Source organism: Etheostoma cragini, chromosome 24, assembly GCF_013103735.1.
Source record: "Etheostoma cragini isolate CJK2018 chromosome 24, CSU_Ecrag_1.0, whole genome shotgun sequence".
NCBI classification, from domain to species: domain Eukaryota; kingdom Metazoa; phylum Chordata; class Actinopteri; order Perciformes; family Percidae; genus Etheostoma; species Etheostoma cragini.
Genome location: NC_048430.1, coordinates 7131984 through 7147693, shown reverse-complemented (window position 1 = coordinate 7147693; position 15710 = coordinate 7131984). Strand labels below are relative to the sequence as shown.

Genomic DNA, 15710 nt, shown 5'->3' with positions numbered 1-15710 from the left:
GATAATAAGCAGTCAGACTGAAGGGAAAAAAAAGTGGTTGCCGAAAGCCGCTAACAGCCTCCGTAGAGCTGAATTTTAAATTTAAAGCATATTAGGTTATGTCCATTAAACCAGGACCAGCGGCAAAAGAGGCCTACAGTGGTTACCCAACAACTCTTAACCCCCAAAACCAGGACCCGACCCCCACCACCCCACGTCACAGCCCTCAATGGATGCCTTGTCTAGCACATAGCGCTCCACTGTGAAACAAGTCTGTGTGTCACAAAGAAATATTGACTTTTAATGCTTCAAACATTCAGCTCGCTCCGTTTTAAACAAACCTGGCTGTGTTGATTTTTTAAAACCCAGCAGTCACTGAGGTTTACCTTTCTACTGGAGCATCAAAACTGTGCTTACACACACACACACGCGCACACACACGCACATACACACACACACAAGTAGAAGTGCAGTCTAGAGGTTAGAAAAGCAGTGCAGCCAGGACATTTGATGATGATATGTATCTGGGAAATAGGCTGTTGAAAAGTTATGAGCTAAATATGAGATATCAAAGTCACCTAGATTAGTGTAGGTCCAGGATGTGCTTAGCCTTTCTTATAGTGACATTAAACAGGGCCAGGGGGAAGCTGCTAGCCTAGCGCCATCCTATGTGGAAAAAAAACATCCAAACCTGTCTTATTTACTATTCACATCTTCTTTATTTACCTTTTTGTATAAATAGAAATCTAAAAATTAAAAGTAGGAGCAGTTAGCCTTTGAGCTATTTCTTGACTAATGGTTTGGGTTAGCTTCTCACCTAGCATCTCAAAACTTTACCTAGACACTTACAGGTATGACTGAAAGGTTGTTGGTTTAAATCCCTTAATGGGTGCTCTCCTTTCCCAAGCAATTACTATCATGGGCCTGTAAGCAAAGTGCTAAATGGAGAAATCTCAAACACTGACATTGGAAGACTGTGGCTTTCTACAGAGTTTTCCGAGAAAAACAAATAACTTTCCCTGAATAAAACAAGTTTAAGCACCCTCACACACACCGTCTCACAGTCTGCATTCTGGGTGGAGAAAACGTTAACACCCAGCCGCCTGTCCGTCAGCCTCTAAGCACTAAACTGGCTCTTTCTCTCCGAATCCATCTTTCTCTTTTCTCCTTCAGCCTGACCTCATGTAAAACTGTGGAGGTCTGTGGGTAACACACGCAGGCGTCCAGTTTAATGATTTAATGCCACTTCCATATAGGGAGTTATAGATTAGCACCAGTAAGCCCTTGTATGTGGTGAGGGCTTAGCAGCTCTGTTTCCATTCAGGTTGTAAACTAATGTTTAAAAAGTGGCGGGAAATAAAAATGAATCTACTAATGGCCTTAACCTTGAACTATAAATAAATACATCTGATATTTCCTACATGGTTGGTCCTTGTCTTCCTTTGACTGCTGGCTAACCACTTTTGATTGATTATCGTAGTTTTACATCACTGAATGTTTTTCACTTTTGACTTCCGTTCATTTATGAACAAAAGCTTAGCTGACCAAAAAAAAGGAAACCCGGTGGATTAAATTAGATCAAAGCTGAGAGTAATCTGCATTTTAAGCTCAAAAGTTCTCATGACCCCAGCTATTAGAGAGTAATTGTCATATTTGAGTATGGTATATTATGTAATTTCAAAGACACAGCAGGGGTCTTTAGAATAGATGTAATAAGTTAAAATGACCTAATAAAGTAAATAGTAAACCAAGCCAGTAAGAATTTCAAATTAAAGTTTGTTAGTGAAACTATTTTGTCTAAAGTAACTAAGATGGTTTAGTCTGTTTAAGCAGACAACTTAGAATGGTCCTACCACTACACACAACATTGACAAGAATTTAGATTGGACACATTAAGCTATTTGAAATGTGAAGGCAAAATCCTGGAGGAAATCTTTATATTATTTTTATCAGGATCAGCTCTTCTCCCAATATAATACAAATAATCAGTCTTGGTTGTGTCATGAATGATGGACTGTAAATTGTTAATACTGCAGATCTGCAAACTAGAAATATGTGTCAATCTCTACAAAAATTTGGCATTTTAATGTTTTTTTTTAATGAACATAACCCATAAAAAGTACTTTTTGTTTATGAATAATGATCAACCATGTTATTAATCTCAATATACAGCAGAATCACTTTGCATATAATTCCAACACACGTCCTCCACCATAATGCAACACTATATCAGGCACATATTTCAAGCACTGTTTGGTTGATTACAACTTCTATGCTATGCGGAATTTACCACAAGAACTTGACATTTAATATTGGAAGTAAGTTTTTATAGTGCAGAGCGTGCGTTACGATTTGTTTATTGATATATATGAATACATGTTATTAATTAAGTGCTGCTTTGTGGACGTGCGCTGATCTGTAGAGGCACAAATGATTTTTGAATGGAGATTGGTAATAATTCTTTCAATGCCGGAGCTAATTGAAACAAATAAAAACGATAATAGGTGGGCTATATTTCCAAAAGCTTACTCATGAAATAAAGTTAATGCATGTTAATCTAGAGCTTACCTTTCACGCTCGATTCATCATGGCACAGGATTCCTGCTGCTGGTTTAAGTTATCAGCTTTCAGAGAGAGATGGTGCAGGTTCGCGGCAGCCCGCTATCCAGAGGTCTAGACTCTGCTGAGGCTCTGACAACGGCAAGTCACGGGTTTAATTCAGGCCAGTAGGGGTGCTGTCAAGAGCCCGGCTGGACCAATTGTATACTAAACTCTTCGGGAATAGGATCTGCCGAACAGGACTGAGTCTTATATGTCTGGAAAGTAAAAAGCATGATAGCATTAACAGTCAAATATGTCACATGCGCGCGCATGTGTGTGAGTGAGTGAGTGCGTGCGAAGTAAACCACCATTCGATGCATAGTAAAACATTTCGTAAACAACCTAGTTTCACTTTTTTATGTTGGGACGGAACAATGAAACATTAGAACAAAATTAAATAAGACAAAAAAAGAAAAAATACATCTACTCAACTTCTAACTGTTCACTAAATGTCTTCCAAATCTGCTGCAGCCTTTTTTTTATTTTTTCAACCTAGCCTATCTCACCTGCAAACATACAGATTTCATTGGCATAGGTTTGCTGGCTTCATTCGGGGGGAAACGCATTGCAAAAATCACAAAAAAAGCTTGGCTGCCATCTACTGACATCACCCTGCACATTCTATTGGTATGGTTGCTGTAAACAGCTTTTTAATCACGTAAATCATGCTGGCAATATCATATTATATAGAAATGCTCTTGTTTTTAATGCTATCAAAGAACCCAATCAAATATGTAGCAGATATAATGTATATAATTATTTCTAACAAATTTCTCCCATTTCACTTACCATTTTATTTAAGGGATAGTAACAAAAAGAAACACACTATTGAGGGACTTTTTCTAAAAAGTAACCAAGAAAGCTAGCAATAATGTTAGCTGTTATAACATAATGTTCGACGAACAAAACGTTACAATAACGTTACTTCCCTTTGAAATGAAGCAGAATATACGTCAAAGGAAACATTAGCATTAAATGTTAATACTCAACTTAAGTGCAAGTACCGCAACATTGTACTTGTTAATATATTTGTAAGTGCAGTAACGTTGAGTATATTTACGTCACTTTCCATCACGGCTAATATACATGTCCAATTACAATGTACTGATATACTCATTTCCCGCGCTTTAGTCATTCATTATTAGCTAACAGGAACACCGCATTCGCTTTTCTGTGTCGATTCCATCCAATAGACGCTGAGAACCCGTGTAAGCCAGTGGCGTGCGTTCGATACACGCCTTTGGTCCAATGAATGGCAAGTAGAGTTGCTAAAGCAAGCCAATGGAACATTAGCACCATTGTGTGACCGAAGCAGGTTCTGCCGGGCTCATTTCGCCGCTTCTCCACCCGGCTGGTCTTTTTGGATCTCACTGCAATGGCGGAACAGCAGCAGCAGTTCTACCTCTTGCTGGGCAACCTGATGAGCCCTGACAACAACGTCAGGAAGCAATCAGAGGTGAGATAACAAAACGTAGCTGATTTCACGGGTGAAAAGTTCGGCGATTGTAGAAAGCAGTGCGATCAAGTTAGCTTTTGCTAACCGGATAGCTTTCACGTCAAGCTCGATAGCCCACGTGCAATGGGAAGCCGAAACTAACGCTAACTACCTCCACCATGTTGCGAAGCTATGTGAACACAATGCAAATCATACTGATTCTAACCCACCCGTGACTCTGTGTGGTAGTTGGTGTCGGTTTGTGTCAGTCTTTTGGCTTCAAAGTGAAAGGTTCAGTTTGTTGGGGACCAATCCCACATTCTCCAGCTGACAGTGAAGCTAAGTTAGTCCTCTAGTAGAGTAACAGGAAGTAGCATGAAGCTAGGGGTCTGCTACAGTCTTGCTAGTTTCATTAGCTAGCAAGCTGGCGCTAAACGGAATGGCTTGCTAAAATATTAGTGAAATGGAATTCAGAAATTGGCTAAATGCCGACATACATGTCACGTTATGTGTAATGGTAACCATAACAGTGGTTTACGTTACATATGGAGGTAACGTAAGGGAGCCAGTTCTTTTAGAGGGCGAGGTAACTGTTAGCAGTGGTCATGCAATGGCCTTCAGTCATTTTATCTGAAAGTCCGTTTAACAACACCACTGTTTCAAACGTGTTTTCGTCGTTAAGTTAAATCTTACTCGCGATGCGCATTATCTCAGTTTCAGTCACGCACGAGCTCGTCTCCGTTCACCCCCTCTCACTGGATTAGTTACCTAGAGGATTTGTTTGGGCTCAGTCTGGCTGGCCTGTTCACTTTCCCTCACCACGATTAGTAGCGGCAACGCATTGTTACCCCACTTTACCTCCTCAGCATCCGACGTTTGGATGAGGGGGCTGAATCTTATCACACTCCCCTCGCTGCCAGTCAGCGTTTTTCTTTTTAAACCTCTGACTGTCTGCCACGATACTAAGCTCATTGGAATTCATCCTTTTTAGAGAAAGTCCCTTTTTGTTTTACACACAATAGAAATTGATCCATCTGTAGAGGACTTTAAACCTAAATATCAACAGCTAAAGACTACAGCTACTAAACAATTGTAGCTGGCCACATCCCTGCTCGCCCCCCCCCCCCTTTCCATACAGGATGAGAGGGATGGCAAGTCATGAAGTATAATATTGTTGCAGTCTTAAATGTTCTGAGGTGACCAAAAGTAAGTGTTGCCATTGTCTTCCTGTTGTGGGGGGGTTCCTTTCTTTAGTAGTGGGGGGCATTTGCTATAGCTTGCAGGCATGTTTTAATGCTCAGTTTATTTATGGAAGATTGCACATTATTGTTGATGATAATAATGGTGTCCTTTTGCAGAGACATGGCTGGATCCTGAAGTGCTTGTGACCTTCAACTTACTCTTGAAGTGCACAATCTGAATGCCACAAACTGATTTATGATTACTCGTGCATATGTTTTATGGAGCTGATGGATAACATTTTACTGAAGTTGTGCCTTGTTCCAATTTTTACGCGGCAAATAGAAAACGATTGATCATGACATTGGGCCACTAGGAACCAAGACCCCAAGAAATAAGAATATTGTGAGAAATCAGGTTTCAATTTAAATGTTTGTTCAGTAATCAGGTTTCTCTCCCACCATCCTGCTACCACAGTAATGCTCCTCCCTCTTCTGTCTTAATCATGTGAATGTGTACTCTAAATGGAATTTGATTTCTTTTCTTTTTTAAGAGGGTTTTATGGTCAATGATAATGATCACGGAGTTCATATACTTTTGCCTAATAATAGAAGAAACAGAACAACCAGCCATGTTAAAGCTTGGCCTCAGTAAGATTCATATCCCAGTATGTTGGACTATTTGAAGTATCCAAACTGCAGGAAAACTGTGGCTGCTTCTATTCTTGTTTGCTATATTTAAACACTGATGGAAAAGTGATTTACATTTTTTTTTTTTTTTTAAATCAAATAAGGAGTTGGAAGTTGGAAGCAAACTCGGTGGATTAATCAAAACTTTGTTGCTGGCTCCCAAAAAAATCCTTCAGTGGCTTTTATATGGCCACACCCGTGTTGTTATTTCACACATAGAGATGATTGCAGTCATGGACCAACCTCTGTATGGAACTACAGACGTGCAAAATGCCATTTCTTTGTGACTGCAACAAGAGAGATGGCTTGGGCCAGTTAGGTTGGGTACCTGTTAACATTTATACTTTAACCTCAAATTCTGTTCCCTACCTTTTTTTTTTTTCCAGTCTTTCCCTCTGTAATAACGTAAATACATTTCAGTTGTTCAAATAATTCCATATGAGCTTGCGCACAGAGAGTTCCCAATTTCTAGACCGATGTCTCACTCTAACCACTGTCCATTCATTGTCCATGCAGGAGACCTATGACACTATCCTGGGCCAGACGAAGATCACATTCTTGCTGCAGGCCATCAGAGATGCATCTGCTGCAGAAGAGGTTGGTACTCTGAAATGCTTATCATGTTTACGAAGTTATTTCCGCCTAATTCTGAAAAGCAGCAAAACGTAAGGGATGTGAAATCACAGCTTGGTTGTCTTCTGTTTTTACACGTTACGTAGTACAGAAAACAGACACCCGCCAGCCGATTAGAAACGCTTATCACTGGCCTTTGTACAAAGCGCTGTCCTATAAGGAAGGGGCCTTTATGCTGTCAGTGTTGGAAAGTCCACAATGAGAATCCTGCCCGCATTACAGCAGTATCTCTGCTTTGAAAAGGTGCCACATTGGCGGCATGTTTAAGAGTGTCGTCCAGGCCATCACGCATGTGACATCACCACGGCCTGACACTAGGGCTCGTCGTGAGTCACGGTTTGGGCATTTTGGGCAACAGTTATGTTTACTCGGGTCCACCAGCTGCTTGGGCCCTCAAACTTCCTCCCCTTTTCTTTACCTCAAGGCTGGTATTTTTAGAGTCTTGAAATGGGAGCAGGCAGAGAGGCGCTTGGCCCAGGGAGAGTGACTTTGCCTTTCTGAGATGCGGCAGGTTTTGTCAATGTGGTTGTTGTGGGTTTTTAATATTATTTATTTTTTATTAAAGAGTGAGAATTTAATCTAAATATGCATTCCAAAAAATGTTCCTGCACATGTTTGGTAGCTGTAGTCATACTGTTTTAAATCGCTGGTTAGATGGTAAGCTGCCTAAATGGCTCCAAATGGAAGCTTTAGTATAAACTGGATTATTATTATTATTATTATTATTATTATTATTATTATTATTTTTTTTATTATCGGGATCAAACCAATACTAGATTAGCTGTTCTGCCTGACCAAAGCAGAACTGGTTTGTTAAAAAAGAAATGGCATTGCATGTTGGGACCGCTGTGAGACGCATGCCATAACGTTGAAACCAAATATTTTGTCCACTCAGGTCAAGCAGATGGCAGCCGTGCTGCTGCGGCGCCTGCTGTCGTCGTCCTTCGAGGAGATCTACCAGGGCCTGACCCTGGAGATGCAGACGGTCATCAAGACCGAGCTGCTCACCAGCATCCAGCACGAGACCTCGCCGAACATCCGCAAGAAGGTCTGCGACATCGCAGCTGAGCTCACCCGCAACCTCATTGGTAGTGCTTCTCTTTTACTCTTATTTATTTTAGTCAGGGGTGGAAGTTGGATTTGGGTATTCATTAAAAAACCGTTGTGATGTCTTTAATCCACAGATGATGATGGGAATAACCAGTGGCCAGAGGTGCTCAAGTTCCTGTTTGACTCTGTCAACTCTGACAGTGTCAACCTTCGAGAATCTGCCCTGCACATATTCTGGTGAGATCCAGTCCGCGGTATCCCAAATCTTTCATGTGGGCCACGGTGACATCATACTGCTCATATGTTGAGACCGAAGTACTGGTTGCTGACATCTGTGTGTCTTGTCCTCTTCAGGAACTTCCCAGGAATCTTCGGCAACCAGCAGCAGCACTACATGGAGGTTATCAAGCGCATGCTCGTTCAGTGCATGCAGGACCAGGCAAACCCACATGTAAGATATTACAAGAGGTGATTTTTGGGCAAATCTCTTCCTGATTTAAAGGAACTGTACATTCATTTTGGTTTTCCCCTGCAGATTCGCACCCTGGCGGCTCGGGCTGCGGCGTCCTTTGTTCTCTCAAATGAAAGCAACACGGCATTGCTGAAGCACTTCGCTGACCTGCTGCCAGGCATCCTGCAGGTAAGATCCCAGGACCCCCGATTTTGTCTCGAGTCAATTTGAATGTCTTTATTACTTTGATTGTGTGACTCTCCATCCATTACGGATGCAATCTGCTGTTTCCCACAAGGATGACCAGTCGTCATCCAGAGCAGTGTTTACTGTGATGCCTGTATGCACCAGTAATGGCTTTTAAGCAGTCAGTGAAGGTTTCCACATTAGCCTCTTGAGACCCATTGAGCTAAATTTTTACATGTCCTGTGGTCTATGTACACATTAGCTAATGCTAGATTGGATCACACAGGAAAAGGCATCTTGTGACTCTGCATAACTATGCACACAACATTGCAGTGTTTTTGCTTTCTGAAAGGCGTATCCAGTCTTATTATTCCTTGTCATGCTATGTAGAGATGACACGGTTTTCCTTTTGAGGAAATAAGTTCTGTTGGCAAACAGCTCTATTTCAACAGTGTTCAGTGAGAATTGTCATGTCTGTGACTCATGATAGCAGGGGCAGGTTAAGGCCTTAGAGTGTGGTGAAAGTGGTAATTCAGCAACAGCAGCATGCCGCTGCCAAACGACTGTTGTTGCAACACTAACTCCAGCTTATGTTTTCAATCAGGCAGTGAACGAGTCATGCTACCAGGCAGACGACTCTGTGCTCAAGTCCTTAGTGGAAATTGCAGACACGGCGCCCAAATACCTGAGACCCAACCTGGAGGCCACTCTGCAGCTCTGTCTAAAGGTGAGTCAGAGAGAACTCTGATGCAAAATGCATTGTTTTAAAAATGTTGGTTTTCCAAATGTTTCATGCATGCTCATTTATGCATGCAAACATCAAGTTTGTATTTGATACACAGAACATTAAACATTTTTTTTTTTTCTTTACAATTAAGCTTGACTTTAAGCTCTATCTGACATGTTTCTTTGTCTCTCCAGCTGTGTGCCGACACCAACCTGACCAACATGCAAAGGCAGCTGGCACTCGAGGTCATCGTCACTTTGTCGGAGACTGCAGCAGCCATGCTGAGGAAACACACGGCCATTGTGGCTCAGAGTGGTGAGGATTTGGTTCAGCATTGTTTCCCTAATACATTTTAGCCACCCGAAGAAGTTGGACAGAACAGTTAAGACGGTTGTAATACTTGCGCGTTGTCTTCAGTGCCCCAGATGCTGGCGATGATGGTGGACCTCGAGGACGATGACGACTGGGCCATGGCTGATGAGCTGGAGGACGATGACTTTGACAGGTAAGGCCTGTGGCAACCCATCAAGACACGAATCCACTGGATGGATGGATGGATGTTGAATGTTTTTGGTACTTGTCCCCCACCAGTAATGCTGTGGCTGGGGAGAGTGCTCTGGACCGAATCGCCTGTGGTCTGGGAGGGAAGATCATTTTGCCCATGATCAAACAGCACATCATGCAGATGCTGCAGAACCGTACGTAAACCTGCCAATGACTCAAAAATATAAAATCAGTAAGCGTGAACATGTATTCAACCCAGTGCGTTTTTTTTTTATCTCTAGCCGACTGGAAGTACCGCCACGCGGGGCTGATGGCGCTGTCGGCCATCGGTGAGGGCTGCCACCAGCAGATGGAGGCCATCCTCCAAGAGATCGTCAGCTTTGTCCTCCTCTTCTGCTCCGATCCTGTGAGAACCACAGCTACATGCTTGATTGTTTTAATACTGAATGGATGGATCGTCACCAAAATCTTTATATAATGATTAAAAGGACTTGTGTACATCTTGTATGGTGTTAATGATCTCTGCTTTTTTAATCCTCAGCACCCAAGGGTACGCTATGCTGCCTGCAACGCTATCGGACAAATGGCCACAGACTTTGCCCCGACCTTCCAGAAGAAATTCCATGATAAGGTAACAAATTGATCCCTTCAATATAGTGCAATAAATTTAATTAGGAAAAATAGGATACAGGTTGACGTTTCACAAAGTAAAGGCTTACCACTGTGGATTAAGAAGACTGTGACCCTGCATCCTCCTCCCTCCCAGGTGATCTCAGCCCTGCTTCAGACCATGGAGGATCAGAGTAACCCTCGGGTGCAGGCGCACGCTGCCGCCGCCCTCATCAACTTCACAGAGGACTGTCCTAAGTCACTGCTGATCCCGTATCTGGACAGCTTGGTGCAGCACCTTCACGTCATCATGGTAGCCAAGTTGCAAGAGGTACAGATGTTCACTTTTTGATTAAGTCTGTCGGGATCGTAGGCCCGGTTTCTATTCAGCCAGGGTGTCAGGAGTCTCAACTGTGTCCTCCTCTCTTCTCCCAGTTGATCCAGAAGGGCACCAAACTGGTCCTGGAGCAAGTGGTGACGTCCATCGCCTCGGTGGCTGACACGGCCGAGGAGAAGTTTGTGCCATACTACGACCTGTTCATGCCCTCGCTCAAACACATCGTAGAAAACGCCGTGCAGAAGGAGCTGCGGCTGCTCCGTGGCAAGACCATAGAGTGCATCAGCCTCATCGGCCTGGCTGTCGGCAAGGAGAAGGTACGTCTGCACAGGGTGGGATCAAACTGTCCACCGACCTCTTCGGCCGCCGTCTTCACATCTGTCTTTCTCCTGCTGTTCTGTTACAGTTCATGCCGGATGCCTCGGCCGTCATGCAGCTGCTCCTCAAAACCCAGACAGACTTCAACGACCTGGAGGATGACGACCCTCAGGTTGGCAGACTCGGAACATTACTTTGAACCGTCCCGTTTTCTCGATTGTTACCGTTGCAATATAGTCAACCTGTCGTCATGCGTTTGTTGCTCGGGGTTTAGATCTCGTACATGATCTCAGCCTGGGCCAGGATGTGTAAGATCCTGGGGAAGGAGTTTCAGCAGTACCTGCCTGTAGTGATGGGCCCCCTGATGAAGACGGCCTCCATCAAGCCCGAGGTGGCCCTGCTCGACAGTGAGTAACACAACGGTGGTTTTCAACTGTATAGGGACTTCCCTTTGAAAAAAGCAGTGGGCGTTTTGGAGAAAACCAAAGGATAGAAGCAGTACTTAAATATGTCCGCCTCTGTCTTGTAGCCCAGGACATGGAGAACATATCCGAGGATGACGGCTGGGAGTTTGTCAACCTGGGAGACCAGCAGAGTTTCGGCATCAAGACAGCCGGCCTGGAGGAGAAGGCCACTGCCTGCCAGATGCTTGTAAGTAGTAAGGCTGCAGATTTAACAATCTAAACAATACTTTTTTTTTAATACAATTCAATTTCTTCTGCTTTCTCTTACGATATGTAGTGTCAAACAGCCAATCACCAGCATTCTTAGATCTTGGTAGAAGCATGCTGCATGTTTATTGGCTCACTGATACAGAGGTTTACTCCTTTTTGGGTCATGACTCAGTCCGATTAGTAAGACCCTCTGTTGTTTTTTTTCCAGGTGTGTTACGCCAAAGAGCTGAAGGAGGGCTTTGTGGAGTACACGGAGCAGGTGGTGAAGCTGATGGTTCCTCTGCTCAAGTTTTACTTCCATGATGATATCCTTTTTAATACTGACTTCAGACTATTTTTGAACTACAAATGGTGGCATATGTGCATAAGAAAGAATAGGGGGCTTGAGGATGGGCGTTTCCTTAACTGTCTCACGTGTGCGGGTGGCAGCAGCTGAGTCCATGCCCCTGCTGCTTGAGTGTGCACGGGTTCGAGGACCAGATTACCTCACCCAGATGTGGCACTTCATGTGCGACGCTCTCATCAAGGCCATCGGGACGGAGCCAGACTCCGACGTCCTGTCAGAGATAATGCACTCTTTTGCCAAGGTAACTTTGTTGTTTTACTCCTCTGAAATGTTCCTGGGTACCATTTCTATTGTATTAGGATATCTGACCTGACTGATTGGCGTGTTGGGTTTCTTTCTAAAGTGCATTGAGTTAATGGGAGATGGCTGTCTGAACAATGAGCATTTTGAGGAGCTGGGCGGCATCTTGAAAGGAAAACTGGAGGAGCATTTTAAGAACCAGGAGCTCAGACAGGGTGAGACTGTACATACAACCATAGAGGCACTATGTTATTTGTTTTTCCCAAAAAGTTCATATCTCAGTCAATACAAGAAACTGTGTCTATGAACAGAACATTTATCCTTTACAGCTAAGAGGCAGGATGAAGACTATGATGAGCAGGTTGAGGAATCGTTACAAGACGAGGTAACTATTTCACCTCAGGAAAGCAGCTGTTGGAAAAACCGTGAAAACATGTTTTTCCAAATACACTTAAAAAAAATCTAGTAAATAAAAATGTATAAAAAGAGCCCCAATTTTTCACCGTTTGCAGGATGAGAACGACGTGTACATCCTCACCAAAGTGTCGGATATCCTGCACTCGGTGTTCAGTAGCTACAAAGAGAAGGTGCTGCCTTGGTTTGAACAGCTGCTGCAGCTCATCGTCCAGCTAATAGTAAGTACTTCATGTTTTCAGATCATCGTGTTCAAACGGTGAGCACTGTCTGCAGTGCTATCATGCACATTAGTATTTGTCTTTCCTTAAAGTTCCATGAAAAAAGGGTAAACTGCCGCCAGATGGTGTCAGTCTGTTGGAGTAGGGTTAGCGCATACGGAGTTCAACAGCAACTGAACTTGTCTTTAGTGTCCCAGCAGGCCGTGGGCGGACAGACAGTGGGGCCTGTGCATCTTTGACGATGTGGTGGAGCACTGCAGCCCGGCCTCCTTCAAATACGCGGAGTATTTCCTGCGGCCCATGTTGCAGTCACTGTGTGACACGAGCCCCGAGGTGCGGCAGGCAGCCGCCTATGGTGTCGGTGTAATGGCTCAGTATGGAGGAGAGAACTACCGCCCCTTCTGTACAGGTATGGCCTAGCGCTGGTCTTCACTTGTGGTGTGTTGGCGGCTTACTGCTTTTAGTTAACCCGATGTCCTTGTCTGTTTCTGGGATCCAGAGGCCATCCCCCTGCTGGTCGGAGTCATCCAGGCAGCCGACTCGCGCTCCAAGGAGAACGTCAACGCTACAGAGAACTGCATCTCTGCTGTAGGAAAGGTCATGAGGTTTCGGCCGGAGTGCGTAAACGTCAACGAGATCCTTCCCCATTGGCTCAGCTGGCTCCCGCTCAACGAGGACAAAGAGGAGGCCGTCCACACGTTTGACTTCCTGTGTGACCTCATTGAAAGGTAGGGCAGCCTCTGTGGAAATATTTTCTGAAATGATTTTAAATGTAATCGAGAGACTTACAAACTTTTTTTTCTTTTTTTTTTTCTCCCCTTCCATCTTGTCTCCAAAGCAACAACCCCATTGTCCTCGGACCAGACAACGCCAACCTTCCTAAAATATTCCTCATCATCGCAGACGGAGTTGCAAACGAATCGGTCAAGAGTGAAGACGCATGCAGCAAACGGCTGGCAAACGTCATCCGCCAAGTACAGGTGAGCCTTTATCACACACCATAAGGTCTGACTGATGCATAGGAAGAAAAACTGTTGCCAGTTAAGAAACTCTAAATCAATAGCTTGGCGTAAAAGCAGTTTACAGGTTGACCCTTTTATGTTGTGTTGCCCAGGTGTCGGCAGGGTTATGGACGCAGTGCGTATCGACGCTGAACGAGACGCAGCAGAAAGCCATACAGGACCTACTGAATACTGCCTGAGCCCCTCCGTCACCTCTCCGCTCTTTAGAAAGCCCATGAAGAAAAGTTGAGCTCCTGGATCTCCTCCATACAACTCCCTCTTCTTGCTCCTGCTCTGATCTGTAGTGTGTATGGATGCTGCCTTCACCCCCCCCCCCCCCCCACACCTGACTCTGCTATTCAACAACTGCACCTACATTCAGCCGCCTGGGGGAGCAGGTTGGATATTTAACAATGGAGGACATTGGCCATCCACCTCAAAGACTTTCACCCTGAATCCAAGGAAGTGGGAACCAGAGTAAAGTGTCAGTCCCCGTCTTATCAGTCTTCTATCTTCTGGCCATTTTGTTTCCAACCCAGAGGGATGTGGTGGGGGAAATGGGGACAGGACATTCTCGTGGACTGAGCAATTGAATGAGTTGGAAATGCACACTGGGCGATCACTGCCTGTCTCCTGTGAATTTTTTTTATTTTTTTTTTGTATTTTAATTTTTTTGCGTTCCCAGTGTTACCTGGGGCAAGGGGAAGGGCCTCTGTCTGCCATTGCTCAGAGGGTATGTTTATAAGTAATGGCATGTTAAGTGGCTAACTTTAGAAAACATAGTTAGGAAATTTACATCATCGTTGTCTGGGTGAGTTGATTTAAGCAGCTTTCCTCCATAGCTGGTCACAGGAACCGAGTCTGAAGATGAAGTGTTTGCTTAACGGTTCTCAGCCCCTTAGGTAGCAGTGGAAGAGAAAGGGGCTCTCAGAACAGAAGAGCAATAATCTGTAGTTGGTCACAGCTACATGGCATGATTTGTAGAGTATCTGTTAAAAATGCGTGCTACCATACTCTTTATGGTTTTGACCCTTTGCAGCCCTGCAGGTTTGTGATGGAATTCCAGAAACTATCAACAATAAAATTCCATTTGAGAAGTCTGAAAATTCCATTTGTCATTTGTCTGTTAAGTGCAAAGCTGAGGCCACCAAGTGACTGTTTAGTTCACTAAAGATATTAGTAAGGGTGATGGCAACCTCAAAAGGTAATATTCTTTTCAAAAACAAGAATGTAACATTGATTTTAATGGGTAACATGCTAAGCTATTTCTATAGTGCAACAGTGATTCCTTGATTCTGGGCTGGTTGCCTGGCGACCACTAGACTTCTGAAAGTCACTGGAATTTTTAGCGGTTTCTAGTGTGTTAGCCATTAACTGAACCTAACATGTTTTATAGAAATGTCTTTACACTGTTCACCTACAGCTATCTCTAAAAAACTACACTCCTAAAAACTGAGTGAAGTGCACACATTTGATACCAGTTTGCATGCATGTTTTCTTTGTGCATACACAACTGATGTGGACCCAGGCATTTAACAGACATCAGTTGTTTCAACAGAGCAGCCATGCTTTATTAGGACATTGAGACGAAAAAAGTTTAAATTAAAGCTTCCAATAAAACCCAGTCATGGATGATGACCCTGGCCCATTCTGTAGATTGCTGGAAATGTGTACCTACCTTTTTAGAGAGAACCTAAAATACAGTACATACGCATGTTGTACAGCCTATAGTAAATGCATTCAGTTGCTAAGTAGCTAAAATGAATGCAGTCTATTACTATTAACTGGCAACAGAGGATTGTACACAAGTTGCTTCAGCATGGTTAAATGTGTTTACCTGTACATGTAAGGATAGCATTTAATGAACTTTTTCATTGGGGCTTTTGTGAACATTGAAGTTGGCAGTTTACATCCCCAGACCAGCTGGGAACACCTGGCTAGGGTAAATGCCAGGCTTTGAAGTTGCCTCTGAGCTGCTTGCCTTTGAGCTGCTTCAACTGCTTCTGATACAAGAAGTCAGAAAAAAGAACACTTAATTCACCTCTTAAGGCCTAATCTCATCTAAGTGCAATGTATTTGATGGAAAAGCCTTTCACATGTTTGATTTCAAGAGTAA

General features: G+C 43.6%; 2 protein-coding genes across 2 annotated transcripts in view; one reads left to right on the top strand and one right to left on the bottom strand.

The window, feature by feature from the left end:
* The window catches only part of LOC117939447 (semaphorin-5B-like), a 30657-nt gene extending 27857 nt beyond the window's left edge, over positions 1-2800 (bottom strand). Inside the window, exon 1 of the mRNA XM_034864795.1 lies at positions 2548-2800. The gene's annotated coding sequence lies outside the window, so the exon portion shown is untranslated. The remainder of the gene's footprint in view (positions 1-2547) is intronic.
* A 968-nt stretch (positions 2801-3768) lies between these two features.
* On the top strand, positions 3769-14702 carry kpnb3 (karyopherin (importin) beta 3). The gene is made up of 26 exons (XM_034864171.1): positions 3769-4036; positions 6400-6480; positions 7412-7604; positions 7701-7803; positions 7921-8017; positions 8102-8206; positions 8808-8930; positions 9125-9245; positions 9348-9435; positions 9522-9628; positions 9716-9840; positions 9976-10065; positions 10201-10374; positions 10479-10697; positions 10787-10870; positions 10973-11105; positions 11228-11349; positions 11581-11677; positions 11787-11959; positions 12062-12173; positions 12288-12343; positions 12471-12593; positions 12783-13002; positions 13093-13321; positions 13432-13573; positions 13708-14702. The coding sequence occupies exons 1-26, from the start codon at positions 3956-3958 to the stop codon at positions 13792-13794; spliced, it is 3285 nt and encodes a 1094-aa protein (XP_034720062.1). The 5' UTR covers positions 3769-3955; the 3' UTR covers positions 13795-14702.
* The last annotated feature ends 1008 nt before the right edge of the window (positions 14703-15710 follow it).

Excerpts from the sequence above, each read along its gene's own strand:
- kpnb3 (XM_034864171.1), top strand. The coding sequence starts at position 3,956 with ATGGCGGAACAGCAGCAGCAGTTCTACCTCTTGCTGGGCAACCTGATG. Across the intron at positions 7,804-7,920 it reads TCTGCCCTGCACATATTCTG|GAACTTCCCAGGAATCTTCG; the intron begins GTGAGATCCAGT and ends TGTCCTCTTCAG. Across the intron at positions 13,322-13,431 it reads CTGTGTGACCTCATTGAAAG|CAACAACCCCATTGTCCTCG; the intron begins GTAGGGCAGCCT and ends TTGTCTCCAAAG.